General features: G+C 42.1%; 1 protein-coding gene across 2 annotated transcripts in view; it reads left to right on the top strand.

Moving 5' to 3' along the window:
* The window catches only part of DOCK5 (dedicator of cytokinesis 5), a 275,156-nt gene that overhangs the window by 207,904 nt on the left and 45,026 nt on the right, over window positions 1-22,226 (top strand). For both annotated transcript variants that reach the window (XM_061163865.1, XM_061163866.1), the window contains 11 exons: window positions 70-168; window positions 4,788-4,882; window positions 6,776-6,854; window positions 7,546-7,646; window positions 10,069-10,127; window positions 10,433-10,587; window positions 11,593-11,678; window positions 14,069-14,228; window positions 15,864-15,904; window positions 16,808-16,898; window positions 21,733-21,852. In XM_061163865.1, the coding sequence (XP_061019848.1) occupies window positions 70-168; window positions 4,788-4,882; window positions 6,776-6,854; window positions 7,546-7,646; window positions 10,069-10,127; window positions 10,433-10,587; window positions 11,593-11,678; window positions 14,069-14,228; window positions 15,864-15,904; window positions 16,808-16,898; window positions 21,733-21,852 (1,086 nt within the window). The remainder of the gene's footprint in view (window positions 1-69; window positions 169-4,787; window positions 4,883-6,775; window positions 6,855-7,545; window positions 7,647-10,068; window positions 10,128-10,432; window positions 10,588-11,592; window positions 11,679-14,068; window positions 14,229-15,863; window positions 15,905-16,807; window positions 16,899-21,732; window positions 21,853-22,226) is intronic.

Below are 22,226 nucleotides of genomic sequence, written 5' to 3'. Positions count from 1 at the left end.
CCCACATCTTGCTCTGTCAGTTGGCGATCTCGGGAGCTGGGATTTATTGTGTTTTCCTTCTCCTTCCAGGGGAGTTTTGTTGCTTGCATGATCGCCATCCTGCGGCAGATGGACGACAGCCACTACAACCACTACATCAGTACTTTCAAAACCAGACAAGACATCGTAGTAAGTCGTCTTCATTGTCCTGCTCACTTTAAGACTTTTTATATTTTGGCAGAACTGAGCATCAGTTCTGTGTGGGTTCTCTTCCTGCACATCTCTAATGCTGTGTGGCTTTGCATAGTGTTTACAAGACGGAGAGTGTTCCTCTGCCGTAAGCTTTAAAGAAGAGTACAGTATATATGGGCTTCCCAAGTGGCTCAGCGGTAAAGAATCTGCATGCCAATGCAGGAGATGCAAGAGAGTTGTTCCATCCCTGGGTCGGGAAGATCCCCTGGAGAAGGAAATGGCAACCCACTCCAGTATTCTTGCCTGGGAAGCCCCATGGACAGAGGACCCTGATGGGCTGCAATTCATGAGATCACAGAAGAGTTGGACACAACTGAGTGACTGAATGAGTTCATATACCAATAGGTCCTCATGGAGACGCTGAAGTTTCTGTGATTTAGAGAGACCCTGTACTTAGAAACATTTGGCTGACCGTTTTTGCTCTCAGAAGGGGACAGTGTCTCATTTTCAGGGACAGTAGTCACCCTTGAAGGGATTTTAGGAGGCAGAGATGTGCATGGTCTTCTGAGATGTGGTTGATGTCATCCTTTTCAGTATTCCCTGGGAAGGGAAGCAAAAAGAGGTAGCGCCTGCCCCATGTAACATTTGTTAAGTTATCTTCAGTTGAAAATATTCCATTCTCTCTTGTTTTAAACAAAATGGTTCTCTTAATAGTTTTCTATTAAGCATACAGCCAGAGGTAGCTTAAGACACTAAGTTAGGTCTCTGGTGGCTTCCCCATGATTCTTCCTTCAGGGAACTGTTAATGGCTGTTAAACATCCCTGAAAGTGGAAATTCCCTAACGGTCCAGTGGTTAGGACTCCGCGCTTTCAATTGCTGTAGCCCGAGTTCAATCCCTGGTCAGGGAACTAAGATCCTGCATAAAACAAAATATCATCCCTGACATTATTGTCTTGTCTTGTGAAGCAATGGGCTGGATATGGAGCTGGATTAACAGTTGAGGTCTCAGTAGACTAGACTTCCTTTGGGTAACTTCCATCATTCATGCATATTCTTGTCTTGTCTTCCTTATGCTCTCAATTGTCCACTTTCTACCTCATTTATATGGAGAGCAGGTGGCCAGTAGTCCCAAGGATACCCAGCTCTTTCCCTGCCAGTTACTCTCCTTTCTGTGAGGTCTACATGATGGAAAAACATAACAAAGAATTGGAGAGAAAGTTGCTGTTGTTGTTCGTCTCCAAGTCATGTCTGATTCTGCTACCGAGTGGACTGCAACATGCCAGGCCCCCCTCTCCTCCACTGTCTCCTGGAGTTTGCTCAAGTTCATGTCTATTGAGTCAGTACTGTTTTTTGTTCTTAGTTGTAATTGATCCAGTGATGAACTCTCAGAATACGGACCACAGAATACTGTTTGGACCACAATCAAGTACTGTGGCTTAGTCTGGAGACTTATCTGGATTTCTACTTCAACCATGCTCTCGCAGGCAGACTGATACAGGAGTCCATAGCCATCCATAGCTGTGCTTGCAGAGATCTGGGCGAGAAAATCACGGAGGAGAGGAGAGGGGTTGAGAGGCGGAAGCTGAGGGTGGCGGTGTTTCCCCTCCGCAGTCAGAACACAGGCTTTGGAACACCGGGATCTGGGTTTGAATTCTGAATTCTATTCTGCTTCCCTCTGCGAAATTTTGGACAAGCTATTTAACCTCACTGAACCTCGGCTTCCCTATAAGATGGTACCTACCTGGGGAGGGGAGGGGGTTAATGTGAGTACTTTTTAAAAGTACTCTCAATTATATTGAGATATAATTCACATTCCATACAGTTCACCCACTTAAAGCATGCAATTCATTGCTGTTTAGTATATTCACAGCATTGTGTAACCGTCACAACTCTCTAATTCCAAAATATTTTCATCACTTCAAAAAAGAAATGCTTAATGTGAATACTGATGAGTGGACATATGGAAAATGCTTTGCTTTGTACCTGACAAGGGTTAACACCTATGAGAACCAACTACTTATAATAATAATTATGATGTTATACTATAACTATATATAATACTTTATTATTATGTAAAATAAAATTAATATAAAAATAGTGACTTCCTGGGACTTCCTTGGAGTTCAGTGGTTAGGACTCTGCATTCCCAGTGCAGGGGACACAGGTTCAATCCCTGGTCGGGGAGCTAAGTGAGATCCCACATGCTGCACTATGCAGCCACAGGGGAAACAAAATGACTTTTTTTCAGATTTCTGTTGAAAGCAGGTAGAATTTATAGTAAATCCAAACTCCTGGCAATTTGGCTCCATTAAGTAAGCAAAAAAAAAAAAAAAAAAAACCCTAAACTCAGGTTTAATCTCTTGTTTTTAGGACAATGTGAACTCTTCTCCCAGCATCCTCTAATTATAAAAGGATTATTGCCCCCAAGGGAACAATGGTCATTAGTGGGGGAACTGCTGGGTACAGCTGGGCCTTTCAACCTTCAGTGGACCCTCCTTTCTCTAGGTCCTGCTGCTTCTGAAGAAATCACTTGAAGGGCCTGGGAAGCGGTGGGGAAAGGGAGGCCGGGGGGTGACCTGTGAGCTGCCTGTCTTAGGCCACCACTGTCCACAGATCACTGGGGGCACCTGGGGCTGGACGTGGAGTCGGTGTCAGCAGATAACCAGCTTTCCACAGCCTCGCTTCACAAGCCATGAGCTCCTGTTGACTTGGGGGAAAAGCTAGTGGAATAGTTAGTAAGTAATGGGTAGGCTTAAAATGAATGATGAAAAATTGAAACATTTGTGCACTAGGGCTGGGATGTGCTAATGGAAGGTGGAAATGATTTGGTCTGCACTGAACCAGGGGGAAGATTTCAGGGCTGCACAGACTTCAGGGCTACCGTCATTCCTGATCCGTCGCTGTTTGGCCTCCAAAGTGCACTGGGACTCGGGACTCTGAGGAGTACTGTTAGAACCAGGCCCCTGCCTCCGCAGCCCCGCGTTCTTCCTGTCCTTGCTGAAACTACACAGTTTAGTGCCAGAGAAATTGCACTGGGTTTTCATCTCAGGAATCTGAGTGGAAAATGTCTAAATTTAACTAACTAATAAATTTAAAAGCTTTCCAAACTTTTAAGCACTGGTTTTTAGCCTGATTTTTCTTTTTCTGAGTTACTTTTTTCCTCTTAGCCGCCTTGTGAGTAGAATAGCCATTTTCTCGATCCTGGGCTTTTGTTAATTAGTCCTTACAGTCATCATGGTCCACTGCTGACATCTCTTTGTAAGGAGCGTTTAGGACCCTTCTCCCCAGGCCACCCATGGAAGCATTCCTGGAATAGGAAGAATCCTGACTCTGCTGCTTATTTATAGCATTTCGTTTCCGTTCTAACAGTAATAAGGGAGAACAGGACTCAGAGTTGTTAGAAGTATCAGTTTTCTCAGACTCAGATACAGAGAAGAAACTGGTAGTTGCCAGAGGGAAGGAGGGCAGAGAGGTGGACAGAAGAGGTGAAGGGGGTTAAGAGACCCCAAATGCCAGTTTATAAAGTAAATAACTACCAAGGATGTAGTGTACACAGAGGGTATTCAGTCAGTGATACTCTAAACTCTGTAGTGTGACAGATAGTAACTGGACTAGGTGTGATGATCATGTATAAAACCTTTGAATCACTATGTAGTACACCTGAAACTAATATAATACTGTGTGTTAATTATAATTCAATTTTTAAAAGATTCCAAAAAGTTAAAAAGAATTGTCAATTTTCTCACAATTGGTGGATGCTTTTGAAGTACAGTAGATCTATTCAGACAACATTTGGCAGTCAAGCACTAACGATATTATGGCTGCAAACTTGGGATCCAGAACCCAAAGGTCTGGATCCTGGCTCTCTGCTTCTTGGTTTCTATGGCCTTAAGCCAGTCGTTTAATTCTTCAGTAGTCTATTTTATAATTAATAAAATTTGTGCAGTTTTTTCATCCTTGTCTCCCTCATCAGACTATGTGAAATTGTTAGTCACTCAAATATGTCTGACTCTTTGTGACTCCGTGGACTATAGCCTGCCAGGCTTCTCTTCCATGGGATTCTCCAGGCAAGAATACTGATGTGGGTTGCCATTTCCTTCTCCAGGGGATCTTCCTGACCCAGGGATCGAACCTGGGTCTCCTGCTTTGCAGGCACATTCTTTACCATCTGAGCCACCAGGGAAGCCAGATTGCATGCTGTAAGCATCAAATCATAGGACAGCTCTAAGAATGCTATATTATATATATACACTGTTATACTCAAAATGGATAATCAATAAGGACCTTCTATATAGCACAAGGAACAGTGCTTAATATTTTGTAGTAACCTAAATGAGAAAAGGATTTGAAAAAGACCACGTGTATGTATATGTATAACTGAATCACTTTGCTATACACCTGAAACTAACACAGCATTGTGAATCAGCTGTGCTCCAATATAAAATTAAAAAAAAAAAAACACACCACTGTGTTATCCCCATGAAACTTACTCAAAAGATAGACTGTTATGGGACCATGGCCATCATGTTCCTTCCTTTGCATCAGTGTAATGCGGGCCAGGCATACGGTGTATAACCCAGTTTTCCTCCAACCATTCCTAATCTGTTTTCTGCAGGACTTCCTCATGGAAACTTTTATCATGTTTAAGGATCTAATTGGAAAGAACGTCTACGCTAAAGACTGGATGGTCATGAATATGACACAGAGCAGGTGAGACCGCCCATTGTGGGGCTGGCGGCATTTGAAAACTTGGGTCTGGTAACTAGATTTCCGAGCCTTATGAAACACTGTCTCGTCTCTTTGCCTCAGGTCCATCATCTGTAAAGTCAAGGTCCTCCTGCTTCTATGGTCTTGGTTTATGGCCTCCTGTTCTTGATTTCACCCAGGCTATTTCAGTCGCTCTGACTTGGGCTCTCAACTCTCTTCTTTCTGCTGTTACCTTGTAACTCTCTCATGTTGATCATCAGCTCTGCAAGACATCTTTCAGTGCCGCCCTGTGGCCTTTATTATCCTAATATTCAAGGCTTCTGCATCCTGGCCCACCCTGCTTTCCTAGCCATATCTTCCACTGTTTCACTCCATACACAATGTGCGTGCATGCTAAGTCACTTCAGTTGTGTCCGCCTCTTTGCGACTCCATGGACTGTAGCCCAACAGGCTCTTCTGTCCATGGGATTCTCCAGGCAAGAATACTGGAGTGGGTTGCCATGACCTCCTCCAGGGAATCTTCCCGACCCAGAAGTCAGAACCCGCCTCTCTTATATCTCCCGCATTGGCAGGCAGGTTCTTTACCGCTGGCGCCACCTGGGAAGCTGACGTACAGTATGCCCTGCAGCCACACCAGCCTCTTCCTGCCCCTGAACACGCTCCGTGCCTTCCCTCACGTTGGCTGCCTCCACCTTCAGTGCCTGCCCCATCGTCTCTGGCCACCAATCTACCTCCCATTCCTTTAGGCCCTTCTCAAATGCCATCTCCAAAGGAATCCATTTTGACCTAGATGTCCTCTTCTCTCCTTTTGATTCCCTACACCTATATGATACCCCACTCCTAGAATTTTCCATGTTCTTTGTTGGGTCAAGGTTCGACTTACAGGTTGGAAGTGATCCCCACCAAGCTGTAATCTTCTTAAGACCAGGAAGTGTCTCTTTCAAGGCAAAACCTAAGCCAGTGCTTTGCAGTTGCTGGTCTTCAACAAAGACTTGTTGAATTCAAGTCAAATGAACTGAATACAGATACTTAGGGCTTCCCAGGTGGCTCAGTGGTAAAGAATGTGCCTGCCAGTGTAGGAGATGAAGGAGACTCAGTGTTGATCCCTGGGTCAGGAAGATCCCCTGGAGTAGGAGATGGCAAGCCCCTCCCGTACGCTTGCCTGAAAATTCCATGTCTAGAGGAGCCTGGTGTGCTGTATAGTCCAAGAGGTCAAAAAGAGTCAGACACAACTGAGCACGCATGCACAGATACTCAGAGTCAGGATTTTTCAAGAGCTAAATAAAGTAAATTATTATGATAAGCATTAAGTCTCCATGGTCCTGATATCTGGTTAGAAAACACTTCCCAACTATGTACAGATTAGAGAAACAATTGCATCCAAAGTCCTAGACTTTAAAACACAAGCGTCATGATGGAATAGAAAGAGCTCTGGTCCGAGGCTCAGGAGCTGGTCCTCTCAGCTGGCTCAATTGTGATGCAGCCTTGAGTGATGCTAGGAGATAGTTTGAGAAACTGGCCTTCACTGTAGACTGTGCTGTTCTTGGTCTCTAAGGATCTTGATAGATCTAAAGGTCTTAGGTTAACAAATCCAGGCTTGATTTGTTTTGTTGTTGTTGTTTTTAACATAGAAAATGTTAAGTCGTGTCTGACTGTCATACCCCATAGACTATAGCCTGTCAGGGTCCTCTGTCCATGGGAATTCCCAGGCAGGGATACTGAGTAGGTAGCCATTTCTTTCTCCAGGTGATCTTCCCAACCCAGGGGTTGAACCCAAGTCTTCTGCATTGGCAGGTGGATTCTTTACCACTGAGCCACCTGGGAAGCCCCAGAAAATGTCTCAAAGAGCATGAAGTTTGCCTTATTTATCCAGCATGTTTTTCTTTGCCCCGCCAGGGTTTTCCTCCGTGCCATAAATCAGTTTGCTGAGGTTCTCACCAGATTCTTCATGGATCAGGCAAGCTTTGAACTTCAGGTAAGCATGCAGTTCACCTAGGAGTGCCTTCAGTTCTCAGCTGAAGCAAGAGGATAGTTTCATTTTGGAAGACAGATTGCAGATAAGGTTCTGCTTCCGTTACAGGGTACATTTGGTTGGTGATGTGCTTCTGCTGTGTCAGGGCCTGTGTTTGTATCTGTGGAACTTTGAAAGTGAAGACATAAGCAGAGGATATTGCATATATATATATACACATGTGTATGAGTGCATATGTACATATGTGTTTATATGTGTATGAAAATTTAGGTTGTTTGCATTTTCTGTTATGTTAAATAGCACTTACTTAAATATTTTTTAAATACCCATTTTTATTTTTCCAGGATAAAGTCCTAAAATATTTACTAGTTCAAAAGTTTGGCAAAACACTAGGACTTTTGATAAGTTTTGCCAAACTACCTACTATAAATAGGTACACTTCTTGGCAGCAATTTTCCTTTATCCCAAGAGTAAAGACAACTATAATAGTTTAAATTTTTAAAAAAAAAATCTTAGTACAGTGTTAAAATTTTCGGGGCTGAATCATTGAAACACAAGAGAGAAAAATGTCTTGTGGATATTATTTTTTTTTATTAATTTCCAGAGAGTGAATAACTATGTGTCACTGTTTTAGTATGACCCTTATTAATGTTATTTTCCATTTCTTTTCACCCACACAATTAATTTTGAGCAGCTCTGGAACAATTACTTCCATTTGGCAGTAGCATTTCTCACCCATGAGTCCCTTCAGCTTGAAACCTTCTCACAAGCCAAGCGCAACAAAATTGTAAAAAAGTAAGTGTCCTCTTAAACTTGCTTATAATTGGGAAGGGAGTTCTTCCATTTCTATTCGGAGCAGGATTTTTAATATCGCAGAAATTACTGTTCACTGGCTACTCATAGTGTTAGTGACCTTGGTCTTCAAATAATCATTTAATAAACCTCAGATTGCCCCAGATTCACATCTCTTCTCAGGGCCCCATTCATTTTCAAAATCAACCATCGCATTCTTTATAGAATCCCTACATGGAGAGGCCCTGAGGCCAGAAAGTCCTCCCGTTGCCCAGGACAGCTGCCCCTTGCTGACAGTTTATCCAAATTGCAAGCTTAGTGCTGCTCTGACTCATGATTGCGGAGCGGACTCCTTTGGCCCCACTGGTCTATCTCCCAATTGTAGTTACTTCAGCTGAGAAGCCAACACTCACAAATCACTTAAAACTGCCCTCCAGTTTCCTGGCTTAGTATTCAAAATGGATTTGTGTGCAAGTGTGATGAGAGATTTAGGGAAGATTTTCATTGCTTTCATCTCAAGTCTTTTTCAAAGTTCATTGAGAGCCTAGGAACTTAAAGGCTGTGTAATTTAAAAGGGCTTAAGAAATTTATCATTGAAATGCTATGATGTTTTAGTCCTGTTTCCCTGCTAGCATGTCTGGGATTCTAGGCAAATTATTTTAGCATCTCTTTAACTCTTCCCTTAAATACTAAAATTGGTGTCTAAGAGGTAGAGATTTAGTGATTGCACTTTCAAAGATAAAAGTAAAAACTATTTTGTAGATTTCCTGGTGGGGTGGTTATCAAGAGATATTTGATTTTTAAGATGGACACCTTAGTCTTATTCTTTAAAATATCTTAATTTCATTCAGGGATGGATTTGGTTTTGGTTAAATGACCTTGAATAGAATGAGTTGACACCAAATCTGATAAATAAAGTGGCTAGTTAGGATAAATGATTCTTGTTTTGGTCATTTCAGGAAAGTGTGACTATAGGTACAATCCACATAAAAATGTATATGCATACTGGTAAAGATAAGCCTTAGGAAATAAAAGCATTTATATTAAGGTTATAGGAATGTGAATGAGGTTTTTTTCAGGACTTCTTATTTTTAGTAAAAGCATCAACAGTAGTATTAAAAAGCAATAAGAATAGTTACTTATTGTCCAGTATGTGCCAGACTGAACTACACATGCTTATATATTAATAGTAAAATTAGATACTTTTGTTAAAATGGAATAGTAAGAGAAATTTTTCAATATGATTTTTATTCTGACTTTTGAAGGCATTTCCAAAGCAGGGATTTCGAAAAAAAATGTTGGGTGCAGTAGTAACATGAGTAGAAAATGTAGATCTTTGCTGGCAGGGTAGATCATACGTCTGTACTTGAATTTCCTGGGAACAGTCTCCATATCTACTTTTGACCCATCTTATTTCCATTTTCTAAGCCCCCAACCTCTGATATGGCATGTTATGTGGAGCAGTCCCCAGCTTTTATATTCTTTAAAAGATTTCCAGGTGACTCTTAATCATCTCCACCCAAAAATCACTGTCTAGATCAACGTTTCTCTACATTTTTGTCCTCCTTTGTCAACTCCTATAAGAAACCTTTTTATTTTATTTGACTTTTTTTCTCTTTTGTCCATGCCATGCTACATGTGGGATCTTAGTTTCCTGACCAGGGATTGAATCCATGCCCCCTGCATTGGGAGCGGAGTCCCAACCACTGGACCGCCATGGAAGTCCCTGGAACCTTTTTAGAAAATGTTTTCCTAATCACACCCCTCCCCAATGAAATATTAATACCACCTATATACTAAATATATCTGTTTATGTACTAAATGTATATGTTAATTTATATGTCAAAGCAGTAAGCTTTTCTTTTTTTTGTCCCCATGGGCCAGTTTTCACCCCTTTGAAGATGTTCTCACCCCATTTGAGAATGTATGTCTAGAACTTCCCAATGTGAGTGCTTTAAAGAATATACTGGTGTGGATAAGGGTTACTCAAATATAAGTATATACAGGCAGCATATTTGTTACACATCATCAGCCACATTACTATGTAAGTCATCCCTCATTCATCTTCCTTTTTTTTTAGTATTTTATTTATTTTTGCTTATGAGCAGTCAGAGTGTTTCTCACTCCTCTCCCTTCAGTAAGTATGTTGATCTCATCTTCTCAGTGATTTTTGGCACTTACTCTGATTCACCTTCTGCTGGACGCCGGTCTCTGTGTCTGTGTCCCCTCATCTCTGTGTGTATCAGTCTTTTGGGGGCTTATTCACATGTGAGCTGCATCTCTTCATGTGATTTTTGCCCCAGTATCTACCTTGATTGCGACCTAGAGGAACACAGACTCTCTTTACTCCCCTTATCATTGTATCAGTATTATGTGTTCTTGTCTCCACCACACATTTTTTTCTCCTGGCTTATGATCTTCCTAGATACGGGGACATGAGGAAGGAGATCGGCTTCAGGATCCGGGACATGTGGTATAACCTAGGTAAGTGCACACCCTGAACACCACTCCTTGGGCTCCATGCCTCCCACGATGAAGTCTTTTTCATTTTAATGCCTTTTCATTCAATTAAAATTTCATTTTAATTGCGATTGATTTGTCTGTGTGTCTGGAAGTACAGGTTGACGTATGGGTCTCTTACGACAATCACGTGTTATCAGAATACAATATTTAGTCACTCACTTCTGAATTGAATTGCTTTACCCACAATTTTTTCTTTTCTTATGGGCCCTGTGTAGCACTTTACTTCTGGTGAAATTGTTTGATATCCTCACTTCCTTTCATTTCAGGTCCCCATAAAATCAAATTCATCCCATCCATGGTGGGTCCCATTCTGGAAGTCACATTAACCCCCGAAGTAGAGCTTCGGAAAGCCACCATCCCTATTTTCTTTGATATGATGCAGTGTGAGTTCAATTTCAGTGGAAACGGCAATTTCCATATGGTAAGGAGTGGTGGGTCACCTTACTAGTGCATGTAGAATCCAATTCTTTTTTTTCTAATAGAGAATCAGTAGCCTGAACAGTACAAATCAAAGTTATCTAAAATCTTCTGGTTTTGCATTTAATTTGTAAAGCAGTTAGACATAGAATTGAGATACCCTATCTTTGGTCCTAGAAGCAGTCTTTTTGGTACATGTGTTTCCTAAAGCAGCACGCTTATCTCTGGATCATTAAAATTTGACTTTAGGCATTTTACTCCTATCTCTTGCAACTGTTACAGTGGATTAAGCTTTAGTTTTTGAAGTCTTTAGTTTAGAGACCTTAGTTTGCCTGATACATTTTTCCTGTACTTCAGTTTTCTTATCTAACAATACATAGTATATTAGTATCAAAAAGAAGATTTTTATAGCTATGAAGCTCCGAAAAAGCAATCCCATTGTAAAGACTTCAACAGGAACCAAAAATAAAATGGAAAGTTAAAACCATTAAGCTATTTTTATATGCATAGTTGTGATAGGAAAATAATATTTAGGCTAGTTTTCTTTCTGCAATTATAAAGCAAAGGACAAAGTTATGCCAGGTTGCTTTAGAAAATTTTGACATGGCCATGGTGCATTGTTGGGCTTCTCAGCTGGTGCTAGTGGTAAAGAACCCACCTGCCAATGCAGGAGACATGAGAGACCCAGGTTCAGTCCCTGGTTCGGAAGATCCCCTGGAGGAGGACATGGCAGGCCACTCCAGCATTCTTGTCTGAAGAATCCCGTGGACAGAGGAGCCTGGTGGGCTACAGTCCATGGGGTCGCAAAGAGTCAGACACGACTGAAGCTAGCTAGCTAGCTGGTGCGTTATTAATGAGTGATGTGAACTGTGATCTTCCTCTGTGTATACTGAAAAGAGTTCACAATTCAGTAGAGGGGTGGGTCCTAGTATAGAAATGTTGGCCATATGTCTTTCCTGTCCTCTTCTGAGGTTGTGACATTCTCCTGTGAAATTCTGACTGCTTTCAGTTTGAGAATGAGTTGATCACAAAGCTGGACCAGGAAGTAGAAGGGGGCAGAGGAGACGAACAATACAAGGTCCTTCTGGAAAAACTGTGAGTATTTCAGAAACAGAGTCTCTAGCTGACGGCATCATTTAGTGATGGACGAACACAGGCTTCTGCTGCACTTACAGACCAGTTGAGTGGTCTCAGCATCGCTGGGGTCGCCACCACACTGGTTTCCGTGAGGTTCGTGGAGTTGACACCATCCACTACAGCCATTCATTTATCTGCTGTGAGTCAGATGTTCGTGTTTTCCTGGCTGGCCTGGCCCTCAAGAACAGGGCAGATGGAGGAGAGGGGAGATCGACTGAGTGGTGATATCTTTCCCAGTGTTTGAATTGCTGAAGTTTAACAAGTGCTAGCTCCTCTAATTATGGCTTCAAAACAATCATTTAAAGGAGAAGGGAAAAACATTTCAAGGTCCCCTTAAAAATACTTTATGGCCTGGAAAGGATGTCTGGGAACACTAGGTACATTGTCAGTCCTTTTCATTTCCCTCCTTCCATCCCTGACTCAACTCGTCCATTCCCTTCTTCTCTGGCACCCTCTGGCACCCTTTGCATGTATGGAATAACAATATAAAGCAGTGTTTTATAAAACAATATAAAAACAGTGTTTCAGAACACTCAGATCTAAGATTTCCCTGCTGCTCCAGTGGTTAAGAATCTCCTTACTAATGCAGGGGACACGACTTTGATCCCTAGTCTGGGAAGATCGCACATGCCGAGGGGCAACTAAGCCTGTGTGCCACAACTGCTTAGCCCATGTGCCTTGAGCCTATCCCCCTCAACAAGAGAAGCCCCCAAAATGAGCTCTCACACCACAACTAGAGAGTAACTAGAGAGTAACCTGCTTGCTGCAACCAGAGAAAGCCCCGAACAGCTATGAAGATCCAGCACAGGCATAAGTTAATTAATTGATTAAAGAATTAAAAAAAACACTTAGGTATTAGAGTTAAAGATTGTGCTTCAAATCCCATTTTTTCCACATACTAGGATTTTGACTTTGTATTTATGTGATGCCTTTTTTTTTTTTTTTTTGGTCATCTACAATAATAGGATCTGTATTTTGGTGAGGATTAAATGAGATGATATATTCACACAGTATCTGTTGCAGAGATCATGCTGGATAAATGTGGGCTGTTGTGGTGTTTGTTACTGTTATTACCTGCAGATTTCCCTAGCATCCTAGGTTCTAACTACCCTAACTGTTCATTTCTTGTGTTCTCTGAACTTTTATGATAATGGCTAACTCAGTGAACTGTTGATGGAATATGTGCCTAGATCACTCTGGGATTTACCTGCTTTGGGGAAGTGGTAGGCAATAGACTGAGTTTAGGACAATGACTCTCCCAACTCTATTATTCTTTTTCTTTTTTTTTTCAAAAAATTTTTAAGGAATCAGCACAGAGGATGCTCAGAAATGGAACTGATGACTCATCTGTATTTTGAAGTTCTAGAAGTCTGTCTTATTTTGTTTGTAATGGGTGATAAGAACATTGGTTGATCTTTTCATCCTGTATCCGTTTGGTCTGCCTGTTTCAGATTCAAGAAAACCTCTCAATTGATCACTTCTGCAGTTCTGATCTCATACAGGAATGAAGTGCCGGTTACCCACACATACAAACACATGCCCACAGTGTTTACAAGTGATAAAACTACACTTTAAAAAAATCCTACATTTGACTTTTCATGTACAGATCTTGTTTTTCCTTCATTTTTTTTGAATCATGAGTGCAGAAAAATATGACTGCACAAATCTCTGGTGCTCAAGAATAATTTAAGAGTCTGGTCTAGTGCTTTGAACCCACTTTTTGTCCTGTTCACCAAGTTTTCTTCTGTCTAATCTAAGAAGCTCCTATGGAAACTTTGCTCTATTTGGGTCCAGAGGGAGATAATTTAGACCAAAAGTTTAACTTGTTTACTTATTTACACCTGTGTCTTTTTTCCCTGAAAAATAACTTTTGTGTGAAAAGCCACATGTCTGGATGTATACTAGGTTCCTAGGTTCCTCTAGGCTGGGCATTACTCCGAGACTCTCGAGTTCCCTCAGGATGCCTGAGAATAACGACAGGATAAAGATGATCCTTTGAAATGACCAGGGGAATCAGACAGTACATGCAAACCTCTTGGGCAAAAGTTCTCATTTCTGTGGTATAGACAGAAGACAGATAGAAATAGAAGTTCAAAGAAGGGCATCATGGGCTGGGATTCTCAGTGATGGTGGGGCTTGAGCTGCAGACCTAAAGAAAATGCAGAACTTGAGTAACAGCAGAGAGCCTTTTCAATGAAGGCTCCGGGACAGGATAACCTGGAGTCACATGAAGGATGTGTGTCTCTTGGTCCAGCGCCACCTGCTGCCAGGACCTTGGGCAGCACGCACAGGTGGTGCTGGAATACAGGTGTGGGACAAGGCATTTTGTCTCCACCTCTGCCCCCCAGGCTCCTAGAACATTGCCGGAAACATAAATACCTCTCCAGTTCCGGAGAAGTATTTGCACTCCTGGTCAGCAGCCTCTTAGAGAATCTCCTGGACTACAGAACCATCATCATGCATGACGAGAGCAAGGAAAACCGCATGAGCTGTACCGTTAACGTGCTGGTATGTGCCACATCCCTGGGTCCCCGAGAGGGCAGTGCCGCGCGCCCCTGACCACACAGCTCTAAGTAAATATGGCAGACACGAGGCTCTCCCCTGACCACCTTTCTGAAGTATGTGTCCTGCCGAGTCTAATTGGAATGGCCAAGGGAATCCCTGCCAGTCCGTGGTTAGTACTCAGCATCTTCACTGCTGTGGGTGCGGGTTCAGTGCCTGGTTTGGGAACTAAGATCCTGCAAGCTATCCCACGTGGCCAAAAAAAGATAATTGGAATGGCCAACTCAGCTTTGAACTCACAGATAACAACTGCCTCAGACCCTGAGGATACATATAGAAACAGGAATGGAAAATGCAACATAAGCTTTTGACTCAGCTCTCTTACAGAAGGCCATGCTCAAACTGTTTCTCTGCCTTTTTTATGTGATTGCTTTTTTGTTGAAAGTATCAGACATAGATGAACATGCATTAGAAACGAGATACCATGAGTAGAGAATTAGTCCATAAAATCCTCAAAGAGGTAGAACCCCGTGGTCTTGCCTTTTCCTAAAGAATTATAACTGGGACCAAAGACCTCAGAGATTTAGTAGCCGTGGTCTCCTCTGCTTAATATAAACAAAACACCTACCATTTCTGACTCCCTAAGAAAACAGAGTATCAAGTGATTTGGGAATTAGGATCTGTTGTCTACTCACCTCAATTTCCTTCACATTGGTCTTAAAAAAAATTCTTCAACTATTCTTTTTATAAACTGAAACTTTTCCTGGGTCTTCCCTGGGGTCCAGTGGTTGGGACTCTGTGCTTCCAATGCAGAGGCCGTGGGTTCTAGCCCTGGTCGGGGAAGTAGAATCCCACATACCACATTGTTGTCATTCAGATGCTCAGTTGTGTCTGACTCTTTGCGACCCCATGGACTGCAGCACACCAGGCTTCACTGATCTTCACCATCTCCCGGAGCTTGATCAAACTCATGTCCATTGATTCAGTGATGTCATCCAACCATCTTGTCCTCTGTTGTCCCCTTCTCCTCCTGCCTTCAATCTTTCCCAGCATCAGGGTGTTTTCAAATGAGTCAGCTCTTCACATCAGGTGACCAAAGTATTGGAGCTTCAGCCTGAACATCAGTCCCTCCAGTGAATATTCAAGATTGATTTCCTTTAGGATTGACTGGTTTGATCTGCTTGCAGTCCAAGGGACTCTCAAGAGTGTTTCCAGGACACCAGTTCAAAAGCATCAGTTCTTCAGCACTCAGCCTTCTTTATGGTCCAACTCTCAACATCTGTACATGACTACTGGAAAAACCATAGCTTTGACTATATGGACCTTTGTTGGCAAAGTAATGTCTCTGCTTTTTAATATGCTATCTAGGTTTGTCATAGCTTTTCCTTCAAGGAACAAGCATCTTTTAATTTCATGGCTGCAGTCACCATCTGCAGTGATATAGTATGGACAAAAAAAGACACCCAAAAGAAACCCCCACCGTTTCCTTATTTTGTGGGTGTATTCGTTAAAGGGAAAGAACAAAGTCTTTGGAAAAATGACACTGTTGAAAAGTATAGCTAACGGTTTGGCTATTTTTGTGGCAAGCTCATCAGTAATTGATATACAATTATATTTTGTGTCTTTTTTTTTTCTTTGTAGAATTTTTACAAAGAAAAGAAGAGAGAGGACATCTATATAAGGTAAGCCTAAGGAAATTTTTGCTCTTGCTGTTTATATTATGGACTTATTAATTACTTTTCAAGCAATGATAAACCTGAACACCATCCTTGCTGCTTCGAGAGACACCAAATAGTATGTGATGTGTTCCCATCCTCCTGAAAAGGTAAACTCTTTAGATCAATACACGAGGAAGTGTGGGGTAGGATTGTGTCAGGGGAGGATGGAGGACACTCCAGCCAGCTAACCAGGCAAAGACCTGAAATTCACCCTCTGTCAAGGACTGTTAGCCCTGGGTTCAGGGAGCCCTGAGCAAACTTGGATGTACAGCATGTGCATTTTCCTGGGGAAAGATTCCTTAGTTCTCATGAGCTTCCCAAAGAGGTCTGGGACATGAAAAACAAATTTAAACACTACTACCTTAAACAAAGAATACCAAGTAGAACAAATGGACTAGCAAAGAGGAAGCAGCACAAAGACTTAAAGCAGGGGTCCTCAACCCCCTGTGAAAAACTGAACTATGCAGCAGGGGATGAGCGGCGGGCCAGTGAATGAAACTCCATGTGTATTTACAGTAGCACCCCATTGCTCCCATTACTGCCCGAGCTCTGCCTCCGTCAGATCAGCACAGGCATCTGATTCTCATAGGAGCCTGACCCTTATTATGAACTGCGCAAGTGGCGGATCTAGATTGCAGACTCCTCATCAGAATCACCTGAAACCACTGCCCACCCACCCCCCCCACTCCCCATCGATGGAAAAGATTGTTTTCCATGAAACTGGTCCTTGGTGCCAAAAAAGTTGGGGACTGCTGCCTTACGGGATTAGGAAGTAACTGTTCCTGCCACCTGGCTGGCTGTGGCATGGGCCAAGTATGCCGCCAGCTCCCCGGCGGCAGAATGCCTGCTTTCCCCCCTTCCGACCAGGTACTTGTACAAGCTGCGGGACCTGCACCGGGACTGCGAGAACTACACGGAAGCGGCCTGCACGCTCCTCCTGCATGCCGAGCTCCTGCAGGTGAGCAGGCCGGGGGGCGGTCTGCCAGCTGCCCAGCCCGTGGGACCGCGTCACGGCATGTCATGACTGTGATGGGAACAACTCCTCTTCAGGGAGGACTCTCTTATCTTAGAGTATTTGTATACCTTCTACATAGGCAGAGCTATTTAGACCAAGGTTGGGGAAACGTCCATTACTATTTATTTACTTATTTACTTACTTTTAAGTTTATTTTATGAAGTCTAGTTGATCGATAGAGTTGTGTTGATTTCTTCTGTACAGCAAACTGCTTTCAGTTCAGTTGCTCAGTCGTGTCCGATTCTTTGTGACCCCGTGGACTGCAGCACGCCAGGCTTCCCTGTCCATCACCAGCTCCCAGAGCTTACTCAGACTCATGTCCATTGAGTCGGTGATGGCATCCAACCATCTCATCCTCTGTCGTCCCCTTCTCCTCCCGCCTTCAATCTTTCCCAGCATCAGGGTCTTTTCTAATGAGTCAGTTCTTCCAATCAAGTGGCCAAAGTATTGGAGTTTCAGCTTCAGCGTCAGTCCTTCCAATGAATATTCAGGACTGATTTCCTTTAGGATGGACTACTTGGATCCCCTTGCAGTCCAAGGGACACTTAGGAGTCTTCTCCAACACCACAGTTCAAAAGCATCAATTCTTTAGTGCTCAGCTTTCTTTATAGTCCAACCCTCACATCTATACATAACTACTGGAAAAACCAAGGCTTTGACTAGATGGACCTTTGCTGGCAAAGTTGTTGGACCTTTGTTGGACTTTGTTGGCAAAGTAATGTCTCTGCTTTTAAATAAGCTGTTTTGTTTGGTCATTACTTTTCTTCCAAGGAGCAAGTGTCTTTTATTTCATGGCTGTAGTCACCATCTGCAGTGACTTTGGAGCCCAAAAAAATAAAATGTCTGTCACTGTTTCCATTGTTTCCTCATCTATTTGCCATGAAGTGATGGGACCAGATGCCATGATCTTAGTTTTCTGATTGTTGAGTTTTAAGCCAACTTTTTCACTCTCCTCTTTCACTTTCATCAAGAGACTCTTTAGTTCTTTGCTTTCTGCCATAAGTGTGGTATCATCTGCATATCTGAGGTTATTGATATTTCTCCTGGCAATCTTGAATCCAGCTTGTGCTTCTTCCAGCCCAGCGTTTTTCATGATGTACTCTGCATATAAGTTAAATAAGCAGGGTGACAATATACAGCCTTGACATACTCCTTTTCCATTTTGGGACCGTGAAACCAGTCTGTTGTTCCATGTCCAGTTCTGTTGCTTCTTGTGATTTAGTTATACATTTATTTATATACATGTATATATACACACACACACATTTACATATATACACACACTTTCTTTTTCATATTTGTTTCCATTCTGGTTTATCATAGGATATTAAATATAACTCCCTTCTCTCTATAATAAGACCTTGTTGTTTTTCCATCCTATATACAATAGTTTTCATCTGCTAATCCCTAGCTCACAATCCATCCCTCCCCTACCCTTCTTCACCCTTAGCAACCATAAGCTTGTTCTCTCTGTAAGTCTCTTTCTGTTTCATAGATATGTTCATTTGTATTGTATTTTAAATTCCACATATAAACAACATCATATAGTATTTGTCTTTCTCTTCCTGACTTACTTCACATAGCATGATAATCTCTAGGATCATCCATGTTGCTGCAAATGGTTTTATTTCCTTCTTTTTTATGGCTGAGTAGTATTCCACTATATATCCATATCGTATCATCTTGATTCATCAGTTGACATTTCCATGTCTTGGCTATTGTTTATGATGTTGCTGTGAACATAGGAGGTGGGTATCATTTATTTAAAATTCGTTAGGAAGCAGAGCACACCTTTCAGGCTGCTAATACACTCTAATTTTTAAAATGCACATTGATCCGTATGTTTTTAAAAATATGTAAAACTGCAGAGGAGTGACTTGTAAATAAATACAGAACTGTAGAAGTACTTTCCTTCTTACCTGTCTCACTGAGAAATTATATTGTGCTGTGGATATAAATACATCTCTCCATCATCAATCTCGAATAATTATTTCCAGCTCGGACAGCTCCTCCAACTTCAGATTCTGTATAAACTGTTCTGTCGACATCAGTCTCTGAATGACTAATAGACACCTTGAACTTGGTATGTCAGTAGCACAAGCTGTTTCCTCCACTGTCTTTCTGGGTTCGTCCCTTCCTCTCCTTTCTCCCCATTTCACTAAAGGGCACCACCATCTAATAAAAGATACTGGTGGTCATCTTTTACTCACACGGTCCCACATTCTCCACAAGTAAGAGTCATGGACCCTTTGTCCAAAACTTGTCCTCCCTTTATCCACTTTTCTTTCTTTTTAAAAATTTTTGAATTTTATTTATCTATCTGTTTTTGGCTGTGCTGGGTCTTCATTGCTGCACAGACTTTTCTCCGCTTGTGGCGAGCAGGGGCCACTCTGGTTGCCATACACTGGCTTCTTGTTGCAGAGGCTTCCCTTGTCTTGGCGCATGGGCTCTGGGGTGCACAGGCTTCAGTGGTTGCCGCTCCCAGGCTCTAGAGCACGGGCTCAGCAGTTGGCGGCATATGGGCTTACTTGCTCTGAGGCACGTGAGATCTCCCTGGGTCAGGGATTGAACCTGTGTCTCCTGAATTGGTAGGTGGACTGTTTACCACTGAGCCAACAGGGAAGTCATCTTTTCTTTTTAATTGAGAAAATGTATGTGACAGTCTTAAATCTCCAGGAATTATTTATCTACTAGTTGCAAGTTTATACCCTTAAACAATCTTTCTCCTATTTCCCATCTGCCAGCCCTTGGTAACCACCATTCTGCTCTCTGTTTTTATAAGTCTAGATTTTTCTGATGCCATATATACATGATATCCTGCAGTGTTTGTCTTTCTCTGATTTATTTCACTTTGTATAATGCCCTTAAGGTCCATCCATGTTGTTGCAGATGGCAGGATTTCCTTCTTTCTCATGGTGAAGCACTATTCCATGGTGTGTATAAACCACATTTGTGTTCATTCATCCATTGATGGACACTTAAGTTGTACTGTGGCTCCCGTGAGTAATGCTGCCCTGAACGTGGGGGTGCAGAGGTCTCTTCCACACTCCCCACCCTATCCATTTTTCTTTATCTCCATTGCTGCTATCCTGGTCCAAATTTCCATTTTTAGCCTCCTCCTACATCTCCCTGCCTCCAGTTTTGTCCCTAGCAATTAATTTTCTTACACAGTTTCAATTTGGTTTTATACCTAAAGAATGCATGTGCATTGTTCTAAGGTTTGGAATTAAAAACGGACATCTTCTACTTGACAGCTTCCCCAAGTCAGCCATTCACAGTTCATACCCATGTCTGGGGCACCAGGAAACCTGCTGGGTTACGGGGAAGCTTGTTGCCTGGGGATCGGACACTGCAGTGTCTGTGCTGCCCTGCGGCTATGGGACTTCCCTTTGGGTTATGGACTCTAGAGCACACAGGCTCAGCAGTTGCAGTGTGCAGACTTAGTTGTTCTGTGGTACGTGGGCTCTTAGTTCCCCAACCAGGGATTGAACCGGTGTCCTTTGCATCAGAAGGCAGATTCTTAACCACTGGACCACCAGGGAAGTCCCAGTGACTGTAGATCTCTTCATTTTTGCTGCTCAGAAAGTTACACTCCTATCCTGATGTAAGGTGGCACGTGTGGATGCCACTTCTTCCCCCATACTCAATAAGGATATTGCTCATGAAGTACAGTTCAGTTTCATCATTGGTATGAGATCTCATCTTTATCATGTACTGAATCGCTATATGGAGAGTCAAGGGAACCTCTTTATAGATTTTATGTGTTTTGCATGGGTGTCTGTTGGATAATGCACCAGAACCACACTGTTTTAATTATCAATTCTTTACAGCATGTTTTATGACCTGGTAGTTACTCTTTATTCCTCTTCTTTTTCAGAGTTTTCCACCTTATTCCTTTCTGTTTATCTTTGCATATGGACTTTGGAATCATGAAATTTAAAAATTAATTTAGGGAGAATTTCCATGATTATGAAATAGCACTTTCTTATCCAAAAGCATGGTATGACTTTCCATTTGTTCAGATCTGCTTTTGTGCCTTCCCATGGTGTGTTAACCTTTTCTGTGTAGATGTTATGTTAAATCTCTAGATATCTTCTCTTTCTAAGGTAATTATGATAAAATAAATATAATGTAAAGTTTACTACTCTACACGTGTATGAGTACAGTTGAGTGGCATTAAGTACATTTGCATGATTGCACCTGAATATCCAGTCATTTTGAATTTATTCTTATTGGTATCTTTTCTTCCGTTATCTTAATTATCTCTAAATTATTTCCAAATATGTTATTTTTTATCCCACTACTTAATTCTCGCATCAGTTGTGGTAGGTGTTTAGTAGGCACCTTTGTGAAAAGATTGATTATGAAGAATACAATTATTGCTTTCACATGAGAGGTTTTTTTTAACCCCCTTTTCTTCATTTTTATGATTTGATATCTTTCTTTTACCTGGATGTATGAATGGTGACCTCCAGCAAGACCACAGTCATGCTGGTTGGCAGGCTCACCTCATTCCTGACCCTCATGGAATGCCTTCAGTATTTGTCCATTTGGCATGACACTTGTTTGTTTTGAAGCTGCTATGTGCGTATGTGTATGCAATTTTTGTGTTTAGTAAATCATTGAAAACATGGATGAATCAGATATGTACAAATATTTCTGTGAATGTTTTCAGTTGAATGTTTTCAGTTGAATATTTGTTTGCATTCATCCCCTTTAATTAACTAAATGAACTGTGCTACATTCATCTCTTGTGTTGCCTTTGTATGTTTTCCAGTGGTCTGACAAGCCCTGTGTACCCCATTTGCTTCAGAGGGACAGTTACTACGTGTACACCCAGCAAGAGCTTAAAGAGAAGCTATATCAAGAAATCATATCATATTTTGACAAAGGCAAGGTCAGTGTTGTGGGGGGGTTGTTTTTGTATGAGGGCAAAGGGGGGAATGACTGCCACGCTTACTACGCTACAGTTCTGATCTGTACCAGCCAGAGTTAGTGCAGGGCCCACAGGCTAAGGGCACAGCTTCCAACAAGTCAGCCCAAACTTCAGCTGCAAGTGCAGGAGTCCCCATGCCACCCACAAATCACATGGATGTTGGTTCTGGCAAGGCCAGTCCCCATTCTCAGACTGTCTACGTGCCTACCATAAGTCACCTCATTAGTATCAATTCCTATGTCTCCTGAGGGGTCCATTGTAAACACCAAAGATACTTCTGTCACTGGGGAGATTCAAGAGTTTAGAAGCTCCTTCCCAGGAACTCAAGTCAAAAA

Source organism: Dama dama, chromosome 16 (assembly GCF_033118175.1).
Source record: "Dama dama isolate Ldn47 chromosome 16, ASM3311817v1, whole genome shotgun sequence".
Taxonomy (NCBI): domain Eukaryota; kingdom Metazoa; phylum Chordata; class Mammalia; order Artiodactyla; family Cervidae; genus Dama; species Dama dama.
The sequence above is the reverse complement of the archived record's forward strand: the minus strand, read 5'-3'. Positions and strand labels throughout refer to the sequence as shown.